Raw genomic sequence first — 26,905 nt, 5'->3', positions numbered from 1 at the left:
TAGAGCAAGCTAAAGGAAAAGATAAAGGAATCATCGCCATGACCCTCCTCCCCGCCATCATCCATAGCTCGTCTTTGGGCAGCATCCCATCCCACGCCCATGTGCCAGCTACTGCGAATGCCCGTAATAAGGCCCCGGGTTGAAGCGTCAAGTGACGTGTGTGTGTGTGTGTTTGCTACTGCTGACAGGAGCTAGATGATATCTCAGTTGAGGATCGGCAGCAGCAGTTGTCTGAGAACCAGAGTGATCTGAGGAGTGTGGTTCAGAACCTTGACCGTGCTAAGCAACGCCTCGACGGTGAGAAGCTGAGATGGCTGTGTGTGTGTGCGTGCGCGTATACACTATGCTTGCTATGGTTGTTGTCGGCTGTCGTTGTACGCAGCCGTTCTCCGTGGCATGTTTGTATGAATGTATGTCACATTGAGATATTCTGTGCGAAGGTTAACCCTTTCAGTGCCAAGGGGGTCAGAAAAATTCAAATTTTTCTGAGTTGAGCTGAACTCAAATTTTTCATAGCTCAGCTGTATATCCACGGATCTTTACAAACGATGGCTCTCTGGAAAGATATCATGGCCAGGCAGACAGCTGTGAAGAGAATATGCAGCGAAAATAGTCTTCCTCGCGAGGGCGCCTGAGCGAAGTCCGTTTTCTGCATTTTCGTAGCATCTGCACTTTCTCACGCGCGCGATCGATCGCAGTGCAGTCAAATTTCAACGCACGAAATTCGGACAAAGTTGGCCTGAAAGCCACTGAAAATCTCGATGTTTTGATACCCAATACGCATGGGTTGCCGCGAAAGAAATAGAGAAACCCGCGATGCGCATACGTCATGTTTTCTACACGCGACAATTGTTTGTCCGAGCGCGCGCGCTTCAGGCTTCGCCCTGGCGATATCTATCCTCACGGACACAAAACGTTGTGATGAGTCGATAGCCAAGGTCTTCCTGAAGACGTAGAGTGGTCGTTTGTAACTCTCCTGTGTGTAGAAGTGGAGATACGAATTTATTTGTACTCACATACTCAGTCTGGGCGACTAAAGTCGCCCGTGGCACTGAGAGGGTTAATTACTCAGCCGGCCCATCCGCTCAATGCTACACTCTCTGAGACGGCACTGACTGTGGGCCATTCCTTCAACCGGACCACTGTCCCGCTGTCTTGCTCGTGCTCATCTGACGTTACTAGTGTGTGTGTGTGTGTGTGTGTGTGTGTGTGTGTGTAGTGTGCATGTGTGTGTGCATGTGTGTGTGCATGTGTGTGTGTGTGTGCACGCGCGTGTTTGTGCGTGTATGTGTGACTTTGTTGTCGCAGAGGTTGATCGTAACCTCGATGACTTCAAGCAACGCCAGTATAAACTGAGAGCGGAGTTGGAGCAGTGGATTGTAAGTGGCTGCTGCTTGTCAGCTGCAGTGTCTGTTTTCTTCATCACTGCTTTTTGAGTTTCCTTGCTGCTGCTGCTCCCTTTTTTCAATCCTACGATAAAGAGCCTATCCATGCACATGTGCGCTGTGTGAGGGCACTTGCTGATTGCCATGGCAATGGAGGTGAATTGAGATTTCGATGCTTCTCTCCCGTATAGGTGGTCGAGCAAGAGCGTAGGGAAGCCATGGAAGAGGACTCGAAGAATATGGAACGTGTTGCCAACCAGAGAACGTTATTGCTGAAGAAGGTGTGTATGGGCCATAGCTGTGTGTGCGTGTGTGTGCATGATACCCTCCCCCCCCCCCCCCCCCCCCCCGTCTTCAGTTTCCTGAGATGATATGATTCAAGTTCAAGTGCAGTTGAATTACTCTGGCTAATGTGAGTCCTGACCCACACCTTGTCAGCTACTGCCTCTACCGTCAAAAGGGGAATATTTGTAAATTGTAACTGACTGTTATCATCCCATACTAGTATCTCAAATGCATTATTGCGTCTGTCTATTCTATGCATGTACAGAAAGAAGAGTGTATGCACAAGATCCGTGAGCTGGGCTCTCTGCCGGCTGATGCCTTTGAGAAGTACCAAAGTATGGGACTGAAAAAGGTGGGTGAGCGGCATGATGCTCTGTGTGTCTGTGTGTGTTTTGGATGTACATGTACTTGCATTGCAGGTCATGAGCCATACTCCCTCTGTGGTTGTTCTACTGCCGCAGATGCACGATAGCCTTTGTTATTATTCTTTACAACTCTTGTACCAGCATAGCTCTACACTGATCTCGCGTTCTGGGGAACGGGATAAGGACGGCCAGGCCTTGATTCTCCCAAATATGAACACTGCAGTATGCGTTTGAATTGTTTCTCGCACATAGGAACATGCCAGTCTGTATTGAAATACCATACCTTGTTCGGTACGTGAGGTCATGTTGCCGTCTTCACTCTACTGATTTCTGGGGTGTGTGGTGTGTGCGTGTACGCGTGTGTTTGTTTTAGCTGTTCCGCAAGCTACAAGAGTGCAACAGTGATCTGAAGAAGTACAGCCATGTCAACCAGAAGGCTCTTGATCAATATATCACCTTTTCTGAGCAGAAGGAGAGGCTGGTGAAGCGAGGCGAGGAGCAGACCAAGTCATACGATGTTAGTGACGATGTGGCCCAGTGCACAGTGTACTTTGTAATTTGCCACCTGTGCATGTTGCTTGTTCCCCTTTCTTTCTTGTTGGGCTTTGGCCTTGAACAGGGTTCGCAGCGAAGTTTGGAAGTCTGGAAAAAGTTTGGATTTTATAATTCAATTTTCCAGGTCTGGAAAAAGTTTTGAAAAGGCGCTCCTTTTGAAAAAGTTTGGAAAATGTTTTGAATTTCGATTTTTTGGCCGCAGATGTGCTGCACCACTGCAGTGCAAGTGGCCGTTTTGAGTGCCGCGATAGAAGACGCGCTGGCGATGCGTGGTGTTCACTGCACAGTGTGCATGTACGAGTCTCGTACAGTCATGGTCATTTCAGTGCAGCTCAAGCGCGGCCGGTGATGACTTTTATTTAGCCGTTTTTCGTTACTGGCGCTCGCGCTCGACTTTGATTCTTTGAAGTCGGGAGAGCAGGATGGCGAGGTCCTTTCGCACTCAGATGAGTTTGCTGGCGAGGATGAAGCCGTTTTTTGCGCTGAGATGGACACCAGCTATGTAAATGTTTCATTGGAACCCCCTCTGGAGGCGGATTTGAACTTACGGAGGGGAACTCTCGTCGCATGAATCCCCCTGCTATTTTCAGGGGCTCAAGCTGCTGAAGGCGATATCATTGCAATGCACCTTGGTGAATTTGTTGATGGTAGTAGTGCCAGGGAGGATTTTACTACTCCCTGGTTGTACTCGTAGTAATAGTGGAGAAGACAGTCGTGCAGAAGAGATTTATAATTAATTTTATTTTTCCTGCACGAGTGGGTTTGGAAATTCTTGAAATTGGTTTGGAAAAAGTTTGGAAATAGTTTGGAATTTTGTGTGCTTGGTTCGCTGCGAGCCCTGCTTGAACAGTGGCCATTTTGGTGTGTACAATGTGAGCACTTCACGCCTTGTTTTCATGCACTTCACGCCTTGTTTTCATGCACTTCACGCCTTGTCCCCATGCACTCATTCTATGTTCTTGCTTTCCCCCTGTACTGTGCACACAATCTGATGCACACAGGCCATCGTGGAACTGATGGATGTCCTGGAGCAACGCAAGCATGAGCAACTGGAGTTCACATTCAAGCAAGTCTCCAAGTATTTCTCCGAGATCTTCAAGGAGTTGGTTGCGAACGGCATTGGGCGTTTGCAGATGGTTCGAGGAGATGCTGTAAGTTGTTTTTGTGTTTAATTCGCACCTGACTGGTCTAAATGGATTTACTAATGATACCATGCAATGTATATGGGCTGCTAACTTTGTGTGCATAGTCCCTGTAAATACAGTGCTGGCAGTGAAAGCTGACCACAGGGGTCCTGTCAGTGCTCCCAGTCAAGCAGACATTGACACCCTGCTCATGTGCAGCTCAACTCGTTTCACGAGCTCATGGTGCACGTTTCAGTGCAGCTTTCAAGCGAATGATTGGGTTTTATCTAACTGTACCTCTCATACCGACTGCAATATGTGAGAATGTTGTGGTGCTTATGTTTGGTATTGTGATTAATGCACTGCGGCCAAGCTTGGAAGATGTGGTCAGGTTTTGCGATTGAATGCTGCTCAAAGCACAGACTGCGTTCTATGCTCTATGTTCTATGCGTTCTGCGTTCTAGTGCTTTCTATGAACCCTGTGTGTTGATTTGTGATCTTGTCGCTTTGCAGGAGACCCAGGGTGCAGCTGCAGCTCTTGAGACCTTGAAGGGAGTTCGTATCTTGGTAAGTGATAGATAATCTTGGGCATCTCCATGGGGTGGGTGGGTGTGTGTGTGCATGCGTGCGTGCGTGGACGCGCATACATGTATGTGAATCATATGTCTGTATCTATCTATGTATGCATGTAATCTGATAACTTATATAAGTACTCGATCTGTAGGCACAGAGAATTCCCTTTCTTTCAAGATCAAAGTCAGGATTGTAGGGAAAGTGACGTACAATCGTGCTCGTTGAAATACCACCTCACATGAGTAAGTCAGTGCTGCTGTCCTGCGCCAGTGCACAGCCCAGGGTTCGCAGGTTTGTGGCTACATGGCGCCCAGTGCTCAATCTGCACGGTGGAATATAACTGAGAAGCGCTGTGCCATGTCCGGCCCGGGATCTGTACTGTATAAATTAAACAAGATCTGTTCTATCTTCTCTTGTTACAGGTCTCTTTCTCTGGCCAGTCATCCGAGATGAGAGATATGCAACAGTTGTCAGGTGGACAAAAGTCAATCGTAGCGTTAACACTCATCTTCTCCATACAGAAGTGTGACCCGGCACCGTTCTATTTGTTTGACGAGATTGATCAAGCCCTGGACACCACGCACAGGAAAGCAGTTGCAGGTATGTTGTCTTCTTGTCTCTACTGTGCTGGGTTTCTGGGTGGTTCTATGGTGGTTATTCTCGTCACTGGACGGTGCTGTAAAGTGCCATTCATCCCCCCTCCCCCCCCCCCCCCCCCCCCATACACACGCACAGTCAATTTGTCCCCTGCATTTTTGGCAAGGAACGGGGATTAAATCAGAGCTGTAAAGTCAGCGCTCGCCAACGTTGTACAAAATGTCACTAGCCTATTTTGACAGTGGTCGTGCTCATTGACCAACCAGCATACACCGTGTGAACCATAGCTCTCAAACTTACCATACCACTTTAAATAGGAGATTCAGATCGTGATGAGTAATAATTATAAAGGGCACATTCATGTCACAGACATTGCAGCCAAAGTAGTTTTGTGTCCAGAACGTTTTCTTGTCACGATCGTCAGTGGAATACCGTGACTAAAGGGAAGGGAGACAGTCAGTGGCATACCGTGACTAAAGGGAAAGGGAGACAGTCGGTGGCATACCGTGACTAAAGGGAAAGGGAGACAACCTAATCATATGTTCGGAGCAGAGAAAAGGAATGTGCCAAAAACAACTATCATTTTTAGAAAACAAAGATTGCGTTTATAATAGTGCTTTTAATGTAGATGTGCGAAATGGTGACTAAGTGTGCAAAGCTAGCAAGGCAATTCTATTGGAGAACACGTTAGTATTAATTAACTCAATAAGGTGTGCGCGCGCACACACACGCAGGTCAACAGAACACAGGGTGCGTACAGAAAAAGCCATCACAAAATTCAAGACCCATTTCCAGACCCATCCAAGTGTAGCATTTTAGACCAACCGCCACCCGAACGTTGTCAAATAACGACATTTTCTTTCCACACAGGAGAACTTGGTCGCGATCTTACTGTCTGGAAACATCTTTGCGAAGAGGCCGGACTGACCGACAAGGTCCTCGCAGCTACGGAATGATACTGATAGGTGTTTATCAGATACATTCAGCGCCCACAGAACTTCTGCCTCCAATTCCCGAGTGCTCGACACAAACGAGGACTAACTATCCGCTGCCGCCGATGAAGAATGTGGCGCTGCAGATTGGGACCTGGCTGAGAACACACTAGCCACCGAGGGACTAGCAGACGCACTCCTTACCGCTTCCTTATGCTTGGCTCCCTTGGCATGGCTGACAAGCGCTTTCTCCCCCATTGTCATGATGACAAACGTCGTGTTGCAAAGCTTGCAGCGGGCGGAGTGCTTGTCCTTCTGGTTCCTCTCTACCCAGAGAGAGTAATCCTGGTGGGACTACCATGTGTCCTAAAAAACACAGCGTCCCATACTTCTTTGGCACTGGAAACTTCAACTTGACAAGGACAAGAAAAATCCAAGCTACTTCACCAACGTCATGCAGGGTTCGCACAGGAAAATCACCACCAAGTTCAATAACTTTTCCAAAACCTTTTACAAACTTTTCCATGAATTTGACACGAGGCTAGTCATAGGCGGAGTTCGTGAGACAGTGGACGGCGGTGAAGCAACGGTCGACGAGACAGCGGCTGAGGAAACATTGCCTCCTAACAGAGTACTGACGGACGGGATTCTACGAGCAGCAGCTATGCCGGCCTTGTGTCCGACTCCTTGCATATGGCTACGCAATGCGCGCTGGCGGGTCAACAGCAATCCATTCTCCAAAATCGTCGTGCGTGAGCCACGCATAACTAAATTTACACTTGCCTGGCATATTGCCTACTTCACGAAAAATCGCATTTCAAAACACAAAAGAACACGTATAATCTAAAAGAGCCTACTACTCCTAAGAGCCTACTACAAAGAAACTGAAACCGCCTGTCAGTAAGGCAAACCACGACCTCACAGCAACACTGTCGAACTGACTGCTGAAAAGAGAAGAAAAGACTTACTTTGAACAGGAAGTATAACTAAAAATGTTCTCGACATCCGCGCCGCACACACTGCGCGCGGGCTGTACCAGGCCAGTCTACCCGCCATAGCCAACACAGCAACTGCCACTCAACGATCATACACGGCTAGCACAGTACAGACTGCAGTAGACTGTAGCACCTACTGCAGACTGCCGATGCGACAGTTGGAAACTTCGTTTTCCAAAACTTTTCAAAACTCCCACCCAAATAAAACGTGTTTCACAAAATCATACATTTTCCAGACTTTCCATAACCTGTGCGAACCCTGGTCATGGCAGGTTGTGTTTTTCTTGTGTCAAAACATCAAAACAAAACGACAGTAGATTCTACAACAGTACAAGCACAAAGCCTACGATCCGTGTGCAGTGGCCGCTTGGGCAAACACTACAGTTGTAGCAGGCATGCGGCAGTGGTCATGTGCTGCGCGCACCCGGTACCCGTCCATGACCGACCGTGTTGCGGAGTAGATCTACACGCTGACTTGTACTTGTAGTGTGACTGCACTGTACTGTACTGTGTGGACCAGTGTACTGTACTGTGTGGACCACAGTGTACTGTACTGTGTGGACCACACTGTACTGTACTGTACTGTGTGGACCACACTGTACTGTACTGTACTGTGTGGACCACACTGTACTGTACTGTGTGGAGACTAAAGCATCTTTCCCAGAGATGAGTTGAGTTTTTTTTGCAGCTCCGGGCTTTTGAGCAGATCTTCGATTGGTTTCAGTGCGGTGCGCGTCATATCGCCAAGCGCGCCATGCAGGGTGGCCACCAATGTTGTCGGTGCAACGGCAAAGGCTCCTGTGTTGGCTGTGCTTGTGTCAAGAGTGGACGGAACTGCCAAAACTGCGGCCCTGCTCAAAATGGAAGGTGCAAGAACCAACCACCCGCGGCGAGCCAACCATCTTCGCAGTGTACGGGTACGGGCGATACAGTAACGGCGGCTGGGCCTCGGGCCAGTGTTGTGAGTACGGTAGTGCAAGGTTTGCAGACCCCGAGGAAGGCAACAACCGCTGAGGAGATTGCCTCAGCTGCGCTCTCCGCGGCGCTGTCGACGACTCCTGTCTCGATATCGAGCTCCCAGCAATTTGCATGGGACACGCTGGAAGGTGACACAGCGAGCAATGCCAATGACTCTGACATCCACGAGGACGTGGCCTCAGACAGTCAAGCAGCCCAGCTGCTCGCCACATTGGATGCCAGCCAGCGTGAGGATCAAATCGCTGCAGACGCACACGTTTCACTTCCTCCACATGTGGAATCAACAACAGGACCGTTCACACTTGGAACAATGGACAGTCAAGCCACACAAGCTGCCATTCATGCAGCATACGAGGAAGCAGTGCACTTCAGGCCAAACACCTTTGATGTGCCTCATGGAACTACGGGCAGAGCTTTTATCTCCACACTCAGCAGCTATCTGCAATGCTTTGGAGATACAGGTCCATATGAGGGTCAGGCAATCAAAATTGCTTTGGTATTCCAGCAACTGCTCCTACAACAACCCCATGCATCCTCGTCACAGTCATTCTCTAAGCGTCTCCAGGCGCGCCTTGACCTCTGGAATCGTGGTGAGCTTGACGAGCTGCTCCATGAATGCCGCACTATCCAGCACCTCCTGCGAGCACACGCGTCATCCCCGAAAAGCAGGGCCGATGAAGCCAGAGACTTTGCAAACCTCGTGACCAATGGGAAACTGAGGTCCGCCACCCACATGTTGGCAGATGGTGGTCGTGGAGGAGTGCTGGACCTGGATGACTCCATCAATGGAAGCACCGTTCGGGATCTCCTCAAGGCCAAGCACCCGGAGGCGCAGCCTCTTCATGCGGAAGCATTGCTTCAGGGCCAGGCACCCGTGCCTCCCCACCCTGTACGCTTTGAGTCACTCAACCGAGACGCACTACGCAAGGCCGCCCTGCACACCCAAGGAGCTGCCGGTCCCTCCGGGGTGGATGCTGCCTCTTGGCGGCACATGTGTACATCCTTTGCCGATACATCGGACCAACTATGTGACGCTATGGCCAAGTGTGCTCGTCGTCTCGCTACTACGTACGTGGACCCGGCGTCACTAGACGCCTACACTGCATGCAGGCTGATTCCACTCGACAAATGCCCTGGAGTCAGGCCAATAGGCATCGGGGAAGTCTTGCGGCGCATAGTGGGGAAGGCCATCCTCGAGGTGATCCGCCCCGAAATCATGGAAGCTGCTGGCAGTCTCCAGCTATGTGCGGGGCAAGATAGCGGCATAGAGGCGGCAATCCATGCGATGTGCGACGTATTTGATGACCCTTCCACTGAAGCCATTCTTCTGGCTGACGCCACCAACGCGTTTAACTGCCTAAATCGCGAAGTGTGCCTCCGTAACATCCAGCACCTATGCCCATCACTCGCCAAACTCGTGATCAACACCTACCGAAAGCCCGCTAGCCTCTTCGTCGGCGGCGAGAAGATCTTGTCATGTGAGGGTACCACACAGGGCGACCCCGTCGCCATGGCGATGTATGCCATTGGCATCATCCCACTTATGAAAGCTGTTGCAACAGAAGGAGCCGTACAGGCATGGTATGCAGATGGTGCCGGATCCGGAGGCAAGCTGAAGAGCGTCCGAGTGTGGTGGGATCAGCTGATGGAGAAGGGCCCCAAATATGGCTACTTCCCAAATCCAGCTAAGTCAGTCCTAGTGGTCAAGCCCCCACTCCTCGACGAGGCCATCCGGATTTTCGCTGGTACTGGTGTTTCCATCCAGGCAGATGGATGCCGCTACCTTGGTGCAGCCATCGGGTCATCCGCGTTCGCCACGCAGTACGTGCAGCAGAAGGTCGAGGAGTGGGTCGCACAGGTCCAACGGCTGAGTGACTATGCCCGCTCTCAGCCTCAAGCTGCGTATGCCGCGTACACCCATGGCCTACAGAGTAAGTGGACCTTTCTCTGCCGAGGCATGCCAGCCATGGATGAGCACCTGCTTCCACTTGATGATGCTGTGTCCAACATGCTGATCCCTGCCCTTCTGGGACGACCGGTGAATACCCAGGAGCGCAGCCTCCTTGCTCTTCCGTGTCGCTTCGGCGGTCTCGGGCTGCCCCACCCATCGTCGCGAGCCTCCCAATATCAGTCTTCTCGAGACATCACCGCGCCCCTGACAAGCCGTATCTTGGTCCAAGATATTTAATTAGGCATCGCCATTGACGATGTACGCGCTGCCAAGAAGCAAGCGAAGAACACAGTTGACGCCTCGGTTCGGGCTGATGCTGTGCTTCTTTCCTCATCTGTGGATACTGAGTTGCAGCGGATCATTGCGCTAGCGTCGGAGAAGGGAGCTTCTTCCTGGCTGACCTGTCGACCCTTGAAGCGGCATGGCTTGACCCTCACCAAGGGTGAGTTCCGCGACGGAATCCACTTGCGCTACGGCTGGCTTCCACAGCGACTGCCATCATCTTGCAGCTGTGGAGCCACATTTTCAGTCGCTCACGCTTTGTCTTGCCCCACAGGGGGGTTTCCGTCGGTGCGGCACAATGAGGTGCGTGACCTCACTGCCCATATGCTGAAGCGAGTGGCTCACAATGTCTCCGTGGAGCCCCACCTGCAGCCGGTCACTGGGGAGCAGTTCCGGTATCGCACCGCTATCCAGACTGAGCAGGCCCGTCTCGACGTTGCGGCAAGTGGCATCTGGGGTGGCCGGTTTGAGCGCACCTTCATCGATGTGAGGGTTTTCAATCCTCATGCGACCTCAAACCGCGCCACCTCCATTGCTTCCTGCTACACCAAGCACGAGAAGGAGAAGCGGCGCTGCTACGAGCAACGTGTCCGCGACATAGAGCATTCGTCGTTTGTTCCGGCCATATTCTCTACCACTGGTGGTTTGGGCAAACACGCGGAGTCGCTCTACAAGCGGATAGCTTCTCTTCAAGCCGCGAAGACTGGAGAAGCATACAGCTGTGTTATGTCTTGGGTTCGATGCAAATTGAGTTTTGCCCTACTCCGGTCCAGCGTGATGTGTTTGCGCGGATCCCGGAATATTCGGCCGGTGCAGTTGGACTCACCTCCCACCTTGGCGGTTGCTGAGGCAGGCATTCGCATTTGATACCATTTGCCTCTGGTTTTGACTGTATTGGCTTCGTCTGTGCTCTTTTCATCCTACTACTAGTAGTTTTCAGTCCGCTATTGGGCAGCTGCACTCCAGCTCTGCTTTGCACTTCTCTTAACTTCTTTTTTCGTTTTTGTAATCATTGCTGACTGAGCTGTACGTAGATTTAAAAAAAAAAAAAAACTGTACTGTGTGGACCACAGTGACACGCGCGCCGCATGGGTGCACGCCACTGCCGCAGCTCGGAGTAGATCTACGACATACCAGTACCACACCAGTACTGTGCATAACAACACTGTTGCGTGCATGTTTTCAAAATCCCAGACTTTTCCAGACAAAGTGTCATTCAGGTCAAAATCAAGACTTTTTCGAGACTCTGTACGAACCCTGTATGCAGTACATGCTGTAGCAAGCCAACTTCAGGATGTTAGCTGAACTAAAGGCAGTTGCGCTAGCTGATACACTAGTGCTTAGACACGTAAATGGAATTTTCGTCTCCTACAGTTAGGCATGCAGTGGGCACCACCCTAGATTGTAATGACCGATGTCACCACTCTTGCTAGCTACAGTATGCGCATTACAGTGTGTGTTGTAAGTTGTAACAGTTACTCAACATGCCTATTGTGTTGGTGGCATCAGAAAGTTGTATAATCCGGCGGGGCAGCACCATAGGCTGTGTTTACATGAGAAATTTCAACCCGGGTCGAGTGTAGCCCGGGTTGAAAGTCTGTACGATAGACAAAATAGGTGAGCGTTTACATGAAGACAGTTGACCCGGGTCAAATACTGATATGCCGCCAAAAGTCCACTTCTAAGAGTCCTGCATGGTCACGTGAACTCGTTCGCGCGAAATTTGCATGTGCAGTGCTGTTCAAACCTGGCGCGAGATACACACAGAAGTAGCCAGTGCAGGCTGTCGTAATAAAACGACTCATCCGTGTTCCATTCTCGTGCATGGTACATGCATGGTGCGACGGCACAATGACAGCTGTCGCAAATCACACTGAGTATTACACGTGTTTGTTGGTGATTCCTGGTTAGCTGCTAGCTTTTCCCTACTCGAAGTTGTTGCCGCCGCGAAATCTGGGGGTTTGTGTTCGTCCTGGCGAAAACCGTGTTTTGATCCGTTGAGGGAGACGAGAGATACAGTGCGAAGACGTACGATCTGTCCGAGAATCGGCGAAGAAGAAAGCTTCGCAGACTACCCGTAGTGGTTGGGAACAGAATGGAACATATACCAGTCGATGCCTGTCATGGTAGGGATGACTGCTACGAAGTTTTAGCCCCATGCTCCCCAGCGCTTTTTAGCGCCCGACGATAATTACCAAATTTCATCGATTTTCCATGTGGATCAAAGCATAGTCTCCTCAATCTTCTCCAGTCGAGCAGAGTCTGGACGCTACAATGTCGAGACGCGAAAAGAGAACATGCATGAACACACAGGAGCATCACCTGCAGCTGCATTCTGCCTTGACGAAGCTGAGATAAAAACCAGCACCACGCATTTGGAAGACATTTCGAAGAAGACGAAGAACTACATATCCGCGTTCAAAAAAGCCTCTGTACTGCGTGTGTGCATGCAGTATGCATGCATGCATGCGCGAAGCACGGGGTCCGCGGATCAACTTCGTTCAAAAATCATTGTGCCACACGGGTTGTATGATTTGTGTGCGATCATGGTCTTTCTTCTTGACAAACAAAAGTGAAGTTTTTCGATCTTCAAATCGCCATAGCGTCCTTGTCATGACTCCAAATCAGCTGAAACTTTGCAGGAGGAATGAAAATGCCATGCTGAATCGATTGGTACCATTTTCGAAGGGTTTCCTTGAAAAATAAAATTTAGCCTGCACTGGCTAACAGAAGTACATTTGTACGATTTTCTTGACCCGGGTTTATTTCAACCCTCCCCTTGGTGGGGGGGGGGGGGGGAGGGTTGAAATCAAACCCGGGGCGAAATTTCAACCCGGGTCAAGCGCAATGCGTCATGTAAACGCGCCATTCATTTTGTGTACATGGCGGGTTGAACTCTGACCCGGGTCGAACTCAACCTGGGTTGAAGCACCTCATGTAAACACAGCCATAGTTATCTCGGGTCAATCTCTGGACATGTGTTGAGCATGTGATACTGTGGTTGAAACCGCTGTGCCCAATAGGGCTTGAAAGTGCTACGTCACAGCATAGCAACAATTTCAAAAATTCAAAAACTGGATCCACTTGGATCCAGTTTTTGTATGGATCCAAGCACATTTCAAGCGGTCTTACCCACAGCATGGTGATGTAGCCAGTGAAACTGACTGATTTGGCTACTGGGGGCGGGGTTACAACTGGTGGCGAAATAAAAGTCACACCTGCATGCGACATGAGTGGGTTGCTATGCACCCACATACTTAGGCAATAGCAAAGTCACACCTTGGTGGATCCAAAAATAGAAATCTGATGTCAACTTACTACTCCCTGGCCGTTTTGACGTCATCACTTTCAAGCCCTATAGTGGCTGAGCTCCCCTGTCGTGCAGTATAGAAACTGTATACAAAATGGGTTAAACTCGTGCCTATAGTGTTCCCTGTGTGTGTGTGTGTGTGTGTGTGTGTGTGTGTGTGTGTGTGTGTGTGTGTGTGTGTGTGTGTGTGTGTGTGTGTGTGTGGTGTATACGTGTGTGGGCATGTGTCTATTGTCATATGTTCGTACTTACCAATGGGAAACAGACAAAATCAAGCAGAGTGCAGATAATGCACAATTCATCACTACTACATTCCGGCCAGAGTTGCTGGACACTGCTGACAAGTTCTACGGCGTTCGTTTCCGCTACAAAGTCAGCACGGTTGAGCGGGTGTCTCGTGAAGACGCAGAGGAGTTTGTTGTTGAGCAGGGTGAGGATGCTCATTGATGCGTGATGAAAAGAAAAGAAACGAATGCAGTGCCTATTGCTGCTGTTGCTGCTACTGAGAGATGAACGCCTGTTTTCATCTCGACATTTGCCATGGAACGCTGCCCAAGGAATGTCTCCCCTTGCCTTGATGCAAAAACCACCGCGCTGCACCGGTGTAGGTAGCCTTCTCTAGCTTATCAAGCTATCACATATGTCTAGCATGGAGAAACATGAAAATTGCCATAATCACACTTTTTAGAGCTAGCTGAGAAAGTCAATGTAGTTTTCTCTACCCAATGCACTGCTTTTTATTACATCTTACCTTCTGTGTCCACCATCTCCTTATCACATTCCCATCACACAGCAAAATGATATGCACTGGCAGTGCATACAAAGTACTAATTTTGCTGCTAGCCAGATACGTCATGGGCAGACTCACCCTCGTATTTGTCTTTCTTTTTATACACTGTGTGTTTTTATACACTGAGTGACCATTCATTGCTGGGCATGCCTAATTAACATATACGCCATGGTGCCCAATGGCAGTATCATGAAAACTTCGGAATGCACAAGTTGAGTAAAAAAAAAGAAGGATAGAGACATCCGAATCAATCATGACATTGCATATTAGTTTTATTTGTGTGCCTTCTCTTGCTTATACTGTGAGCGAGTTGGCAACTTGGTGTATTTCACTTCTCTATCGTAAGTCTTGCCTGGGCTTTCTGGTTATCTGCTGGCGGTTTATGTGAACTTTTTCTCCCATTATAACAATGCTCTACCACTAGAACTGAATACACCTTTTAGATAACAAACGTCTAATCATGGTAGTTATATTTTGTTGTGGCGTGCTGTGGATGTGTGTGCGTGTGGGCATACATTCGTGTGTGTGCTTCATGCCGCTTTATGCTCGTATGTTAGATCCTTGGCTGTTGGCTGTTGCCTTGGCTGTTGGCAGTATTGGTCAGATTTCAAAATGCTGGATCTGTAAGTTGAGCAAAACACTGCCGTACGAAACCGACACTGCTCCACTCGCAATCTACTGTGCACAGCCATTCTGTTGAGTCCGGCAGTAGTCTTCGGAAGCCATGCAACTTACTTGGTGGCCATCTATTAGTTCCACAACTGTGTGTAGCGGAAGGTGGTTGTGCCATGGCTTGTGCATTACTCAGGGCCTTGTCAATGACCGCTGCCGGCGTCTCATTGGCATTGGCGGAAGCTGTTCTTTGATAGTTCTTCCTCTGGCTGGTTGTCTTGGGTGTGTTTGAGATTGGATGAGCTAGATGTCGGTCAGCTGTGTTCACCTCCCCGTGTTGATCAACAGCAACTAGACACAGCACACAGCACAGCACAGCACACGTGCAAGCACACATACCGGCGGTCACTACCGTATTATCTCTAATATAAGCACGGTCCTTTATTTTTTCAATGTACCTCTGCCCCGTGCTATTAATGGAGACGTTCCTTTATTGGAGACTGTTCCATTATTATTTCAACCTCATTTCAGAGGCATGTTGCCATGCCAAATTCATGTATGACACACACATTTCAGGGTTTTTTTTGCCGGTACAGATAATGAATTTACACAGTGTGCTTATAATGGAGACTGAGCACTTTATTTTTTGAATGCCGCCCCAAGGTGTTCTATTATTGGAGACGTGCTATTATTGGAGACTGTGCTTATATTAGAGATAATACGGTATTATCATGCACATACTTTGAAATATAAAAAGAGTTTGAAATATTACTTCATACCGTTGCAAAGAAGAGGGAACAACAGGACTGCGCTGTTGGCAAGGCTCCTAGTGCACATACAGTGCTGTGGTGATCTACATGACACGAAGCATTCTGCTGCAGCTCATTTCGTGTTCCCGAGTACCAGTACGTATGTCATGTTGGTATGTTTGCTGCTGCCATAACTGATCTCACCTTGCTCATTGTAGTTGGCGATGTGCTCTTGTAACAACACACCACTGGCGTAGACCTACACACACACACAGGGAAAAGACGACGGACAGAATACTGCAGTCCATCACTCGACTGCAAACGAAAATCCAGCGGAACAAAATTTAATCTTAACTTTTTGTACCACTGGATTTCGCTTGTACTGAAGCTCTGCACATCGTGGCACTCTGACCAGTACGGCAGTAGTCAAGGTTTATTTGCGTACATCACACGACTGCTGGCCTGAGCTGGACTATGGTATGCCATTAGAGATATACACAGCACAAGTATCTCTCTCTCTCTCTCTCTCTCTCTCCCTACATCTACTGGTACGCTCACAGTCAAACAGTGGGCAGAAAGGCTCTCTGTGAACTGTGGTTGAGTTCCACGCACAGCCGTGCAATCATCATGTACTTACATGTACATGAGTTCATCCTCTTATTATTGTTTGTACATGTAGTTCTTCAGCACGGCCGGTATGTGCCCACCTGGCTGGTGGCTGTGTTGGCAAACAATCACGTTACGGTAGTCAGCGTGAATTAGCAGGTTTGACTATTTTAGCGGCAAAAAAATAAGCAAGGCTTTTCATTGGTTTTATTTTGCCCGTAAAAGAGGCCTGTTCCACAGTTTACCGGCATACTAGCACCCAAGCTGTCCTCACCCAAATATTGTACTATTACTAGCATTAGAACTTTGTTGGTTTGCAAAACAAACAAACATCTAAACATATTCTATGACATACCATGGAGTACAGAATGCTATCTTTTATTTGCCTTGTGAAGAAGTCCGGGATGATTGATGCCAGACAGACACAAGCCCACAGGCGTGGAGAGTGGAAGCATTCACCGCCGGCACTCTGAATTCTACCATCCTGCTGAAGATGGGCTTTGAAATGGCGCACGTCGCTGCGCGAGTCTAGCTGTTCAGTGCAGCTGACAGGACGCCCATTGTGGTCCTGGGCAAGAACATTGGCACCAGCAGCAGCAGCAAACAGCAACGACGACAATGATGACAGCAATGAGCAATATAGGCAGCACACAAAATTTCCTGAGAAATTCCTCCCCCTCAGTAGTTCCCAGTCACTTAGATCACATGTGCAAGGACCGGCTGTATGGTTGTGATGCATACACCGGGCATTGTGAGTACATCGTGTACACCAACACACGTATAACACAGCACTGTACAATCATGTTCATAGTTGACCATACATGTAGCGATGTAGCTACTTCCAGTAGAGTAGAACCCGGATTAAGGGTCCACCTAACTCTGCGCGGACATAGCTGGACTCAGTTGTACAGGGATGGGCAAAAAGGTGTGCAAAACGACTTCTTGTGAGTAGATGGACCTCGGAAAAATAGTTTGGAGCGAAAAAAGTTACGGCTTCCTCGGAAACCGACGGGGGACCCCCCCCCCCCCCCCTTGGGCCGGAAATTAAATCCCGGTATAAGGATCACCCGCACAATGCACATGCCAAGTGCCCCCCCGGCTCCGAAGGATCACCCGCACAATGTACGTGCCAAGTGACCCCCCCCCCCCCCCCCGGGCTCCGATCCCTAATCCGGTGTGACCCTTAACCTGGGTTCTACTCTACAGTACATGGCATGTTGTAGTCACACACGCCGCTTGGCAGTAGGCATGCTATTATGCATTGGTGCCGATGTACGACGCGCATAATCAAGGAACAGTCGCTGATTGGGTTCTTTTCGTTAGCTTTGAGTTCTTTTCATTAATTGTTTTGGGTTTTAGTTGCATTTCTATTTATTGATCATGGTGGCATTTTTTGCTCTATAGGAACAGTCGTGGCAAATACTGTACACACCTTGCCACACACACTTTCCCAGGTCTTCTAAACGACACGGTTCTTCAGGACATCCTCAACTATCTCATACTGGCGCATGTAGCTAAGCTACCGTCAGAGGTTGCAAAGATAATATGACATTAGTGCATTGGAGCATACACTACTGACTGAGTAGTGTAGAATAGGCACTGACTGAGTAGTGTAGAATAGGCACTGACTGAGTAGTGTAGAATAGGCACTGACTGAGTAGTGTAGAATAGGCACTGACTGAGTAGTGTAGAATAGGCACTGACTGAGTACTGCATTGGAGAGGCACTGAGTACTTACTACAGTCATGGTAAGTACATCTTCCCCCGGTTGAATGACACCAGCCTCTATCATCTCACTTAGTGTTGCAAACTGAGACAACCTGGCTCTGCTTCCAGTCATTCCACTGCTTGCTTGCTGGCCACTGCCTGTGGGCGCTGTTACCCGAGACACAGCCGCCGTCGCAGTAGTTGCCAATGGAGCAGTCGCTGCACAGCTTGGCGTTCCTCCACTGGTCGACATGGTCACCGGCACAATCTGGGCGGACTGGCCACCGCTAGTGTTAGGTACATCTTGCAGTAGCAGTGTGTCAGTGTATTGACTAAGAAGAGCAAAGTCATCCAATGGAGTTATGGGTGCATCTGTGCTGGCCGACGTTACGCTCATACTACCTGTGCCATTACTAGTGGTTTGGATCATGCTCTGCACTGGATTACTGGGAATAGCAAGTACAGCCTGTACTGCTCTTGTGGTTGTTGTTGATACCGTTGTTGCAGTGTTCCTGCGTCTCACTCTTCCTGTGGGTTTACCACCAGTTGTTTTGGTTAGGCCACCACGTCTTCGTGAGGCGGTGCTACCACTGGTATTGCTACCGGTGCTTATAGATATACTTGATGCAGTGGTACTTTTACAGGACTGATTGCTGTTGCTGATGCTGCTGTTGCTGCTGCAAGTCACAGGAACTGTGGCACGAGCCACTGCTGTATGCGGACGACTAGGGCATGTCACAGCTACCGCCGTACCCATCGATGCTTGAGTCAGGAGTTGCGCAGCTGAATTAGTAGACCTAGTGCCTGTCGGCTGTGATCCTAGTGCTGGTGTTACATGACTGTGCACAGCCTGCTGGACCTGGGTGGTTGAAGCCGCCACCTGAACAGTTCCACTGCTACACCATGCCACATCAGTACAAGCTATTGGCTGGCTGCACACAGGTTCTGTGTGAACCTGGTGTGGTTGGGAGGGTAAGCGTTGGTCTGATGCTATTGCTCTGCCTCCTTGCTGCTGCTGCTGCCACTGGTGGTGCAATGCCATGTTGGATGTAGTGGTGGTCAATGCTGATACTGCTGGCATGCTAGATTGCTCCTGGACAGTGGTACTGCTAAGCACAGTCGCAGGTTCAGTTCTAGTATGTCCTGGTGACAAGGGTAACAAGCTCACTACTGCTGCTGCTGGAACTACTGCAGCTGTTGTTCTCGGTGGCGGTGGTGGTACTACTGCTGCTGCTGATGCCAGAGGTGGTGGCACATGTATTGTAGTTGTTGTGGCTGGTGCTGCTGGTGGTGCGGCTCCGTTGGAGCTTGTCACTCCTGGATTGTCCATGCCGTTTGGCTGATCTTGTGTTGATGTCGATGCCACGGCACCCGTAGTGCTGTGTTGGGTTATAGCACATACACTTCCCACAGTGCGTGGAACTGATGACATTGGCAGTTCATCAGCACTGGCAGGCATTGCATTGGATGTGAGCTCAGCACTTGTCTGCCTCAATGGCACTGGATGAACAATACTTGCCACTGCTGATTGTGTTTGGGTAGGCATTGCTACTGCTGCTGGTGCTGCTACCACTACCGGTGCTGTTGACGGTGAATTATTAGACAGAGGTGACGGCCGATGAAAGGCTGATGTAGACCCTGTAGCACTTGCCTGCCTTGTGGCAATCATCGTGTTAGGGTCAGTATCAGTGTTGTGACTACTTGCCTCTGCATCACTGACCAAAGGGAATGCAGCAGTAGGAGTCTGTAGAGCTGCTGTATCCACTCGTCCAGGACTTGGCTCAAAGGTTGCTCCTCTCTCCGCTAGAATCTCGCTCAGGTCACTGCAACGCGACACCAAGCTGGACAGGAGACGCATGCTGGAGCTCAGGTGACGACCCTTCTCAATCTCCTCTCTGTGCCAGCAAGATGCGTCCTGCATTGCTTTGTACTTGCGCAGGAATGATTCCTTGGCCTTCCTGCAGAGTACACGCTGCTGTTCTATTTCCACTTGAAGTGATCCAAACATCTTGTTCATGGCTGTATCGTAAACACAGTACCCCACACAGGCATAACACAGTACCCCACACAATACAGGCATACCATCAATCGTCTCAAGCAACTCTCAACGTCAATCATGGTAACAATACATGCATTCATGTGTGTCGTTCTATTATTTTGTACATGGCACTCGTTGATTCCTCTCCTATGCATATCTCCATTCCATACCATTGACGGCAGTCATTGTGACACATTTACACATTCTGTCCTTACCTCTGAGCTGGCCAAACCCCAAGTTTGGTGTTAGAACAATTCTTTCCATCTCAGCCAGACGTCCCTGGAGACTCTCGAGGGTTTCCTTGGAACTCAGAGAGTAGCTGTCCCTCTCTGATAACTCTTGCATAGTCACAGGCGCACCACTCTCAGCAGCATACATAACTTGCCCACTTGTTGCTGATAGTGGCGGTGCACTTGAAACTGGTCTTCTTGGTCGACCTCTGCGACCCACCGCCTTCTTGGTCGATGCCATGCTAACTGTTCCAGGCTGCAATGATGATGACGATGATGACGATGCTGTGGGTTTCTGGAATATGCAGACAAGGGTCATCGAGCACATTTGCAGTGCACTGCTGCGACGTTTTCAATAGCAACAATAACTTAGGCAAGTAGTCTGGTATCGTGTTTAAACGTATAAAACATCGTAACCTATCCTGAGTGTTAATTCTGCACAATCAACACTCAGGATAACAAGACAAGTAGTTTTTGGAGGACGGTATCGTTTGCCAATGCTGCTGGATAGGCAGCACAATGGAGTTCGCCCTGGTTCGTGGGAGATGTATCTACAAGATCTTAAACTGCAGCGACCATCACAAGCATCAGCTGAAACCAGTGCCGTCTCAGATCATTCCCACATGGGGTGATCGACCAATAGAACAAACTCCCGGAATGCGTGTTCCATGATAGTCAGCCGAGTCTGAACTCAGTCCCAGCATTCAAGACAAAAGTTCACCAGTATCTACGCCCCAGTAACTGGGCCTGTGCCACTGACTTTCACAAGGGCTGTGCCTACAAGAAAAATCCAAAAGCCAACAATCATAGAAAAGCTGACAGGATCACTTTTCTAAATCAAAGATGAGCACGCGGGTCTCTCAGGTTCGTGCCAGTACATGCGATGCCTGGGTTTACACAGATGAGTGTTATATAGATATCATGTACAATGACATGCACACTTACTCGAGTGTTGCTCCATTCAGCAGCCCTTCCTAACAAGTAGACATTACTACCGGGTCTGAAGACGGCGGCGTCCATTAGCCATGTTGCTGTCTGCGCTGCCTGGCGTTTGGGTCTTGGTTCCACCTCCACAGCATTGCTGCCACTGCTGCTGTCATCGATTAGATCTACCACTACGGGTATGTCCTGATGAGAAGATGATGTTGAGCACTCTGCATGTAACGTTACATGTAGACGTGATGACAGAATTATTGCATTGCAAAATCACAAGATAGAGAACTTTCCTAAGACAAGAAAAAACTCAACGCAACATTGCTTCCATGTGTCCATTCAGTAGCAAACATAGTATAAGCCCTTGCACCCGTAAACATGCAAGCACCTCCAATTGCACCCGCACGCCCAGCTTGGGCACTCGTGCACCCACGCAGACAGACACAAGCACACACATGCACGCACACGCCACCAGCGTACCCATTTTCTGCCACGCAGACACCCCCACAACGTACCACTCACTATGGCGTGCACACACATACAATAGACACATTGGGTTGGGGGTTGCCATGATTTCTTTTGGACAATTCAAATATTCAAGAATATGCTCTTTGTAAAAAGGAAAAGGACATATGGATACGAGTTAAGAGCAACTCTCCATCACTGTAACTGGATACTATATACAGTCAGAAAGTGCAATAACTAGGCACAAAACTGACAGAGTACTGAGACATTCGACGTCCTGACACCTAGCTTCAACACATCTCCGTAGCGCTAACCGACAGCCTTCCAACTTGGAAGGTTCAAGGTTATGGAAAGACCAAAGAGGGGAAGGCAAGCGCAACGAAAACGAGCAAAAGCTACAGTCCCAACCGAACAAAGGATGTCGATTGTTACTGGACGACGACGAGACCAGTACGACAAAGCGGTCTAACTACAATTCGAAGCAGCAAAGCAGCACACCGCCCAACTTGGGTGGGTCATAAATATCAAAGATAAGTAAAGAAGTCAACTAGTCCATCACAATGTCATGCATGAGGAGTACTGTAGGAGTTTGGCTTTCGGCTTGTACAATTCGTTTTTGCAAAGCTTCCCCTTTCTTTACTTATCTTTGATATTTATGACAAATATGGCAAATGGCCGCCGAGGCCAGCAAACCGCCCGCCGAGGGCTAAACTAGCATACTGTCCACCGAGGGCGCTCAAATGGCCGCCGCGACCAACAAACCACCCGTCGAGGGCTAAACCAGCAGACAACCCATCGAGGGTGCTCAAATTGCCACCGAGGCCAGCAAACTGCCCACCGTGGGCCGATAATTATCATCTTGCCCGCCGGGGGCACACAAATGGCCACCGCGGCCAGCCAATCGCCCACCGAGGGCTCACACGACTGCCTGGCATCAGGCGTCACAACATACAGACATAATAGGAGGCCGTTTGCCCCCCCCCCCCAACCGGAGAAACAAAAATTAATGTCACTTCAAAAGGGGTGGGAGGGAGTGAAAAAACTACGACTCGAAACAGAAACTGCAACTGCAAAGAACGCTCCTTCAGGGGAAGTTAAGGCAAAATAGGTAAACAGTTTCCTCTGAGACAAAAATGCGATAATACTCATAAAAAGGACACACTTCAGGCTCATTACAAACATCTTGAAAGTTGAAGGCTTGAAAGTATACTTGTGAAGACAAAAACTTTCAAGATGTTTGTAATGAGCCTGAAGTGTGTCCTTTTTATGAGTATTAAGGCAAAAATTAAAATTTCACCAGTTGTAGTCTTCGGGGTGCTGAGTCGAATGGTCGTGGTCCGAGGAAGCTGAGACACTCCCTTCCTACTTGAATCCCAATCGAACTCACGCACTTCCACCGAAACTGGGTGACTGCACCCTACTAGATGGGGATTTGTATGCAAAATGTCACTAAAAGCGCCATTTCGTTCTTATAAAAGCACGGATGACCGCGATTGGCCCATATGTTGTTGTCTTTTGGACGCTGAGTCGACTGGTTTTGGTCCGAAAAGGCTGCGATGCAGCGTTCCTCCTTTATTCCCAATCGAACATGGTTGAACAAGCAGTCACGTGCTCCTAAGTACGCCAGTCACCTGGTCACCGTGCCTGCAGGGTACAACTTACTAGCCTGTTTGACCTTTTTTGGGTGCAGTCCTGTCACTCGAGTTGAACCTTGGTGTGAAAGTTGTCGCCTGCTGGCGTGGTGACCAGGTGATTTGGGCAACCAGGAGCACGTGACCGCTTGTTCAACCATGTTCGATTGGGAATAAAGGAGGAACGCTGCATCGCAGCTTTTTCGGACCAAAGCCAGTCGACTCAGCGTCCAAAAGACTACAACATATGGGCCAATCGCGGTCATCCGTGCTTTTATAAGAACGAAATGGCGCTTTTAGTGACATTTCGCATACAAATCCCCATCTAGTAGGGCGCAGTCACCCAGTTTCGGTGGAAGTGCGTGAGCTCGATTGGGATTCAAGTAGGAAGGGAGCGTCTCAGCTTTCTCGGACCAAGACCATTCGACTCAGCACCCCGAAGACTACAACTGGTGAAATTTTAATTTTTGCCTTAACTTCCCCTTTAACATTTTGCCAGGCCACACGCTACGCACGCGGCTTAGTCACGAGGTGGTCAGATGACACGCACTCGCAGCACTCCACCACCAGCATGCATGTGCATGGGCTAACTAGGCGTTGCTGTGCAAAGCCCACATTTAATGTATTGGTGACATGTCAGGGTGTTGGCCGCATTCGCTTTCCAAACGTGAGGTCGAGGTTTTAGTTCTCTGTTGGCGTGGAGAGTATTTCACCATCAGGAGACACATCTCAGAGTTAGGTACTTGAACAGTTGCAGTAACACCCGCCCTCATAGACAGAGCTGGCTAGTCCAGAACATGGCCACCTGCAACAGCAGCAGCAGCTGCACCACCATCACCACCGCCGCCGCCACCGCGCAGCAGCCGCAAAGCAGCAGCAGCAATGTCATGTCAGCTACGCTTGCACCTACCCTGTATCATGCTGTGCGTACTTGTTGTCCGTGTGACTAGCACAGTTGCCGCAGCGGTGGAGCGTAACTGCTCGTTGACTTGAGGTAGAAACTCCTCGGACATATCGCCGTCTTCCATGGAGTTACTGTATGTGAATGGAGCATTGGAATGATTTTAAAAAGGCCAAATGCAATATATACGGATTCCTACTACATGTATGCCGAGAAGAGGTCCAATTGGATTGTCATGTAGCCATTTTAAAAGTAGTTGAACAACTACTGTAAATTCCTAATTTTAGCAACACGGATACCTAGCAAATTAAGTTCACTGAAGTTAGGACTCGTGGATCACTTCTCCGAGACCGTTGAATGTAGCTACATGTACAACGGAATTCTTCAATCACTGAAACAAATCGTCACTATAATGTCAATAACACACTAAATATAACCATCGCTAAAATTTGAGGAATTACAATGTTGGCTAACGCGTTAGTTTGAGTAGGCCCGAATCATCAAATTGGACATCCCAGCCAGTCACAGTGAACCAAGCACACTGAATTTGTTCAGTGAAAGACCGCCCCACCCATGCAGTATTTCACACAGCCTAGCCGTGTCCTGGATTCTCACGGTGACTGTGTATAAGTCATAAATCAGATTATAATTATGAATCTGGAGGCATGTTCTCACCTTACCCCGCCTTCCATGTTCTGATCATCAGAGATGCTGTTGTCCCTGCCTAGCTGAGCCGGTTCTGCAGTCTTCTCCGCCACACCATCGTACTCAGATTGAGACAGAGCGCTGGGAAGCGGAGTGTCACAGGTTGATGGCAGTGGGACTGCTCGCCTCTGGCATATACTAGCCAAGTTTGGCAGCTGATAGAACTCACTGTCACTTTCACCATGCGTTTCTCCATCGCCACTGAACACCGTTGCATCACTATCTTCAGCCGAACACATAGCATTGTCCACAGAAGCGATTTTCACATTCGCACAATCCTCATTTTCCATCGAACATCCAGGTTCCGGGGCTCGACTGTTTGTCGAAAGTATTGGGCTGAATGCTAAGGTCAGCGATTCAGGAGTATTTTCTTCATTGCCATGCTGCAGCGTGGAGTTCAGGACGATCGCCATGTTTCCTGGCTCATCCGGGACGAGCTCGGATCCCGCGGACATTGCGGCTAGACGTGTCACGTTCACGGTTACCAATTGAGTTCCCTGTCAAGACCGTTGGAACCGTTGAGACTGGACAGGGCCAGGTAGGGCAGGGATGGAGAATGCAGCAGCACAGGCCGAAGCATGCAACCGAACTACTTGGAAGTAGCTGAACCACTGCGAGTTCCAGACCACTAAACTGAGTCTGCCATTCCGCGTCCTTCGACAATAACCAGTTCCCCAGTAAGTAAGTCCAACCCATGCAGCATGATTCGCTCCGACTTTGCCTACACAGTACACCTGGTACACGGATATAAAAATAATAGCTCTACTGATCTCAGATCAAACTAATTACTTAGTTTCTCCGAGATCAAGACAAGAGCAAGCTCACGGTGCAGCGGCATGGCACGCAGTACGCGACTATTTGAATGACCTTTGACCTGAGCCTGATCATTTTGCTAGCACAACACTCAACAGACCCAAGTATACCCTAAAATCAAAATAATAAGGGTGCGTTCTTAAATTCTCCAGCTTCTAGGAGAAGAAGAAAAGAGAAGTCGAAGAAACTGGGATTCTTATTCGGAGATATTTTGCAGATGTCAAGCAAAATGGAGCGCCAAAGGGGCCGTGATCTTGAGTGCCACGAAAATAGTATGCGCTGTGCGTATGCGAAAAGGGAAATGCGGACACTCATGATCAACACGTGGCTTTTAGCCTAGTTCGCATGCGCTGATCCCAAACCGCGGGAATCTCTGAGTTTCAACCACCTCCGAAGCTTGGAGAGCTTGGAGAGCTTTGGAGAGCCTCCTAAAATTCGGAGAGGATAATTATAAGAACAGCTCTCGAACTTTTCGGAGAGTCTCCAACTTTTCCGAGAGGATTTAAGAACGCACCCTAATTCTCACCAGTTGTAGTCTTCGGGGTGCTGAGTCGAATGGTCTTGGTCCGAGGATGCTGAGACGCCCCCTTCCTCCTTTATTTTCAATTGAACTCGTGCACTTTCACCGAAACTTGGTGACTGCGCCCTACTAGATAGGGATTTGTATGGAAAAAGTCACTAAAAACGCCGTTTCGTTCTTAAAAGCGCGGATTCACGGCCGCGATTGGTCCATATGTTGTAGTCTTGTGGCCGCTGAGTTGACTGGTCTTGGTCCGAAAAGGCTGTGATGCAGCGTTCGGCCCTTATTCTCAATCGAACACGGTTGAGTAAGCGGTCACGTGCTCATTTACAGCGTGTTTGGGCCCGTTTATGTCACTCGAGTTGAACCTTTGAACCAGGGAGTTGCAAAAGCCTTTTACGACTCCCTGCTTTGAACCTTTGAGTTGAACCTTGATGTGAAAATTGTAGCCTGCAGGCACGGTGACCAGGCGACTGGTGTACGCATGAGCACGCGACCGCTTACTCAACCGTGTTCGATTGAGAATAAGGGCCGAACGCTGCATCGCAGCCTTTTCGGACCAAAACCAGTCGACTCAGCGGCCAAAAGACTACAACATATGGACCAATCGCGGTCATCCGCGCTTTTATAAGAACGAAACGGCGTTTTAGTGACTTTTTCCATACAAATCCCTATCTAGTAGGGCGCAGTCACCCAGTTTCGGTGGAAGTGCGCGAGTTCGATTGGGAATAAAGGAGGAAGGGAGCGTCTCAGCATCCTCGGACCAAGACCATTCGACTCAGCACCCCGAAGACTACAACTGGCGAAAATTTGATTTTAGGGTATACTTCCATGATTGTACTATCTGAAAGAAATTCCATGTGTTCGGGAAAG

At 49.1% G+C, this 26,905-nt stretch overlaps 2 protein-coding genes across 2 annotated transcripts in view; one reads left to right on the top strand and one right to left on the bottom strand.

Annotated features, from left to right (window-relative positions):
- LOC135806589 (structural maintenance of chromosomes protein 3-like) overlaps positions 1 to 14,580 on the top strand; it is a 38,145-nt gene extending 23,565 nt beyond the window's left edge. Inside the window, exons 27-35 of the mRNA XM_065320790.1 lie at positions 189 to 297; positions 1,309 to 1,379; positions 1,577 to 1,666; positions 1,936 to 2,022; positions 2,409 to 2,552; positions 3,592 to 3,741; positions 4,228 to 4,281; positions 4,710 to 4,887; positions 13,598 to 14,580. Coding sequence (XP_065176862.1) covers positions 189 to 297; positions 1,309 to 1,379; positions 1,577 to 1,666; positions 1,936 to 2,022; positions 2,409 to 2,552; positions 3,592 to 3,741; positions 4,228 to 4,281; positions 4,710 to 4,887; positions 13,598 to 13,779 — 1,065 coding nt within the window. The 3' untranslated portion in view covers positions 13,780 to 14,580. The remainder of the gene's footprint in view (positions 1 to 188; positions 298 to 1,308; positions 1,380 to 1,576; positions 1,667 to 1,935; positions 2,023 to 2,408; positions 2,553 to 3,591; positions 3,742 to 4,227; positions 4,282 to 4,709; positions 4,888 to 13,597) is intronic.
- A 22-nt stretch (positions 14,581 to 14,602) lies between these two features.
- LOC135806588 (mucin-19-like) lies at positions 14,603 to 25,464 on the bottom strand. The gene is made up of 8 exons (XM_065320789.1): positions 24,670 to 25,464; positions 24,004 to 24,128; positions 21,010 to 21,218; positions 20,050 to 20,359; positions 17,828 to 19,815; positions 16,445 to 16,657; positions 15,688 to 15,742; positions 14,603 to 15,085 (listed from the first exon to the last, which is right to left on the bottom strand). The coding sequence occupies exons 1-8, from the start codon at positions 25,152 to 25,154 to the stop codon at positions 14,730 to 14,732; spliced, it is 3,741 nt and encodes a 1,246-aa protein (XP_065176861.1). The 5' UTR covers positions 25,155 to 25,464; the 3' UTR covers positions 14,603 to 14,729.
- Positions 25,465 to 26,905: the final 1,441 nt, after the last annotated feature.

The sequence above is a fragment of the Sycon ciliatum genome, chromosome 1 (genome assembly GCF_964019385.1).
Source record: "Sycon ciliatum chromosome 1, ocSycCili1.1, whole genome shotgun sequence".
NCBI classification, from domain to species: domain Eukaryota; kingdom Metazoa; phylum Porifera; class Calcarea; order Leucosolenida; family Sycettidae; genus Sycon; species Sycon ciliatum.
The sequence above is the reverse complement of the archived record's forward strand: the minus strand, read 5'-3'. Positions and strand labels throughout refer to the sequence as shown.